This window comes from Propithecus coquereli, unplaced genomic scaffold (genome assembly GCF_000956105.1).
Source record: "Propithecus coquereli isolate 6110/MARCELLA unplaced genomic scaffold, Pcoq_1.0 Scaffold91, whole genome shotgun sequence".
NCBI lineage: Eukaryota > Metazoa > Chordata > Mammalia > Primates > Indriidae > Propithecus > Propithecus coquereli.
The window spans coordinates 4,210,808-4,211,919 of record NW_012155396.1 but is presented as its reverse complement, the minus strand read 5'-3'; the positions used below and the strand labels follow the sequence as shown (position 1 = coordinate 4,211,919).

At 33.7% G+C, this 1,112-nt stretch overlaps 1 protein-coding gene across 1 annotated transcript in view; it reads left to right on the top strand.

The window, feature by feature from the left end:
• Positions 1-1,112, top strand: part of TNPO3 (transportin 3) — a 126,841-nt gene that overhangs the window by 40,941 nt on the left and 84,788 nt on the right. The window contains exon 4 of the mRNA XM_012664736.1: positions 487-643. Coding sequence (XP_012520190.1) covers positions 487-643 — 157 coding nt within the window. The remainder of the gene's footprint in view (positions 1-486; positions 644-1,112) is intronic.

The window sequence follows — 1,112 nt, the reverse complement described above, 5'->3', positions numbered from 1 at the left end:
ATATTTTTATTACATCGAGGACATTTTTTCATGGGATGACATACAGATACCACTTTCATTATAATGGCTATGTATGTTTCATTGTATGACTATAACCTTTTTTATCCTATTTAATTATGAAGGACATTTATGTTTTCCCATTGTTTTCGCTGTTCTAAAAATACTGCATCCTTCAGCTTTACATACAAAAAAATACTGCTGTGCACATCTGTGTATACTTATCTTTGTCTATATATGTGAGTTTTTTCTGAAAGATATATTGCTGGAAGTGCAATTGCTGGGTCAAAGATTATGCACGTTGAAATTTTGATTCCAGATACTTTTCTAAAAGACTGTATGTATAAAAGATTATGTCTCTTTTCTCCCCCTTAACAGTGGTGGGAATGCTTCTTTTGTTGTCATAGGTTATTTTGATAGCTGTTATCTTATGTGATTATGTATTTTCTGGCTCTAAATAACTTATATCTCCCCCCTTTTCTTTTGTAGATATAGCAGTGATGTAACTTCTCTGCCTTTTTTGCTGGAAATCCTTACAGTGTTACCTGAAGAAGTACATAGTCGTTCCTTACGAATTGGAGCTAACCGGCGCACAGAAATTATAGAAGATTTGGCCTTCTACTCTAGTACAGTAGTATCTCTATTGGTAAGTTAGTTTGAAATGTTAAGTTGCTGCCCAGAGGCAGAAAGCCATGGTGGTTATTTTGTAATCCAATGGCATTATTATCCAATGCTTTCTTTGCAAAATTTTGCAATGTTGATACTTTGGCATTTATGTAACACTTTACAATTACAAAATACTTTCAGAACCTATACTTTTTGAGCTCCTATATAATCGTGTGAATGTGGCGTTACCTCTGTTTTATGAATGAGAAACAGGCTTTAGAGTTACATGACTGTTAATTCAGAATTTGAACTTAGGCCTTCTTTGGTTTTATATTCTGTGCCCTTCTACTTCATCCTACAAGCTGTCAGTGCTTAGTGAAGGACCATGCTAAGGGAAATGTGTATAAACTTACTTTACTAAGGAAAGGATCCTTCTCCTTTCTCTCTCTCTCTTTAATTGATATATAATTGTGCATATTTATAGGGTGCATGTGATATTTTGATATAAT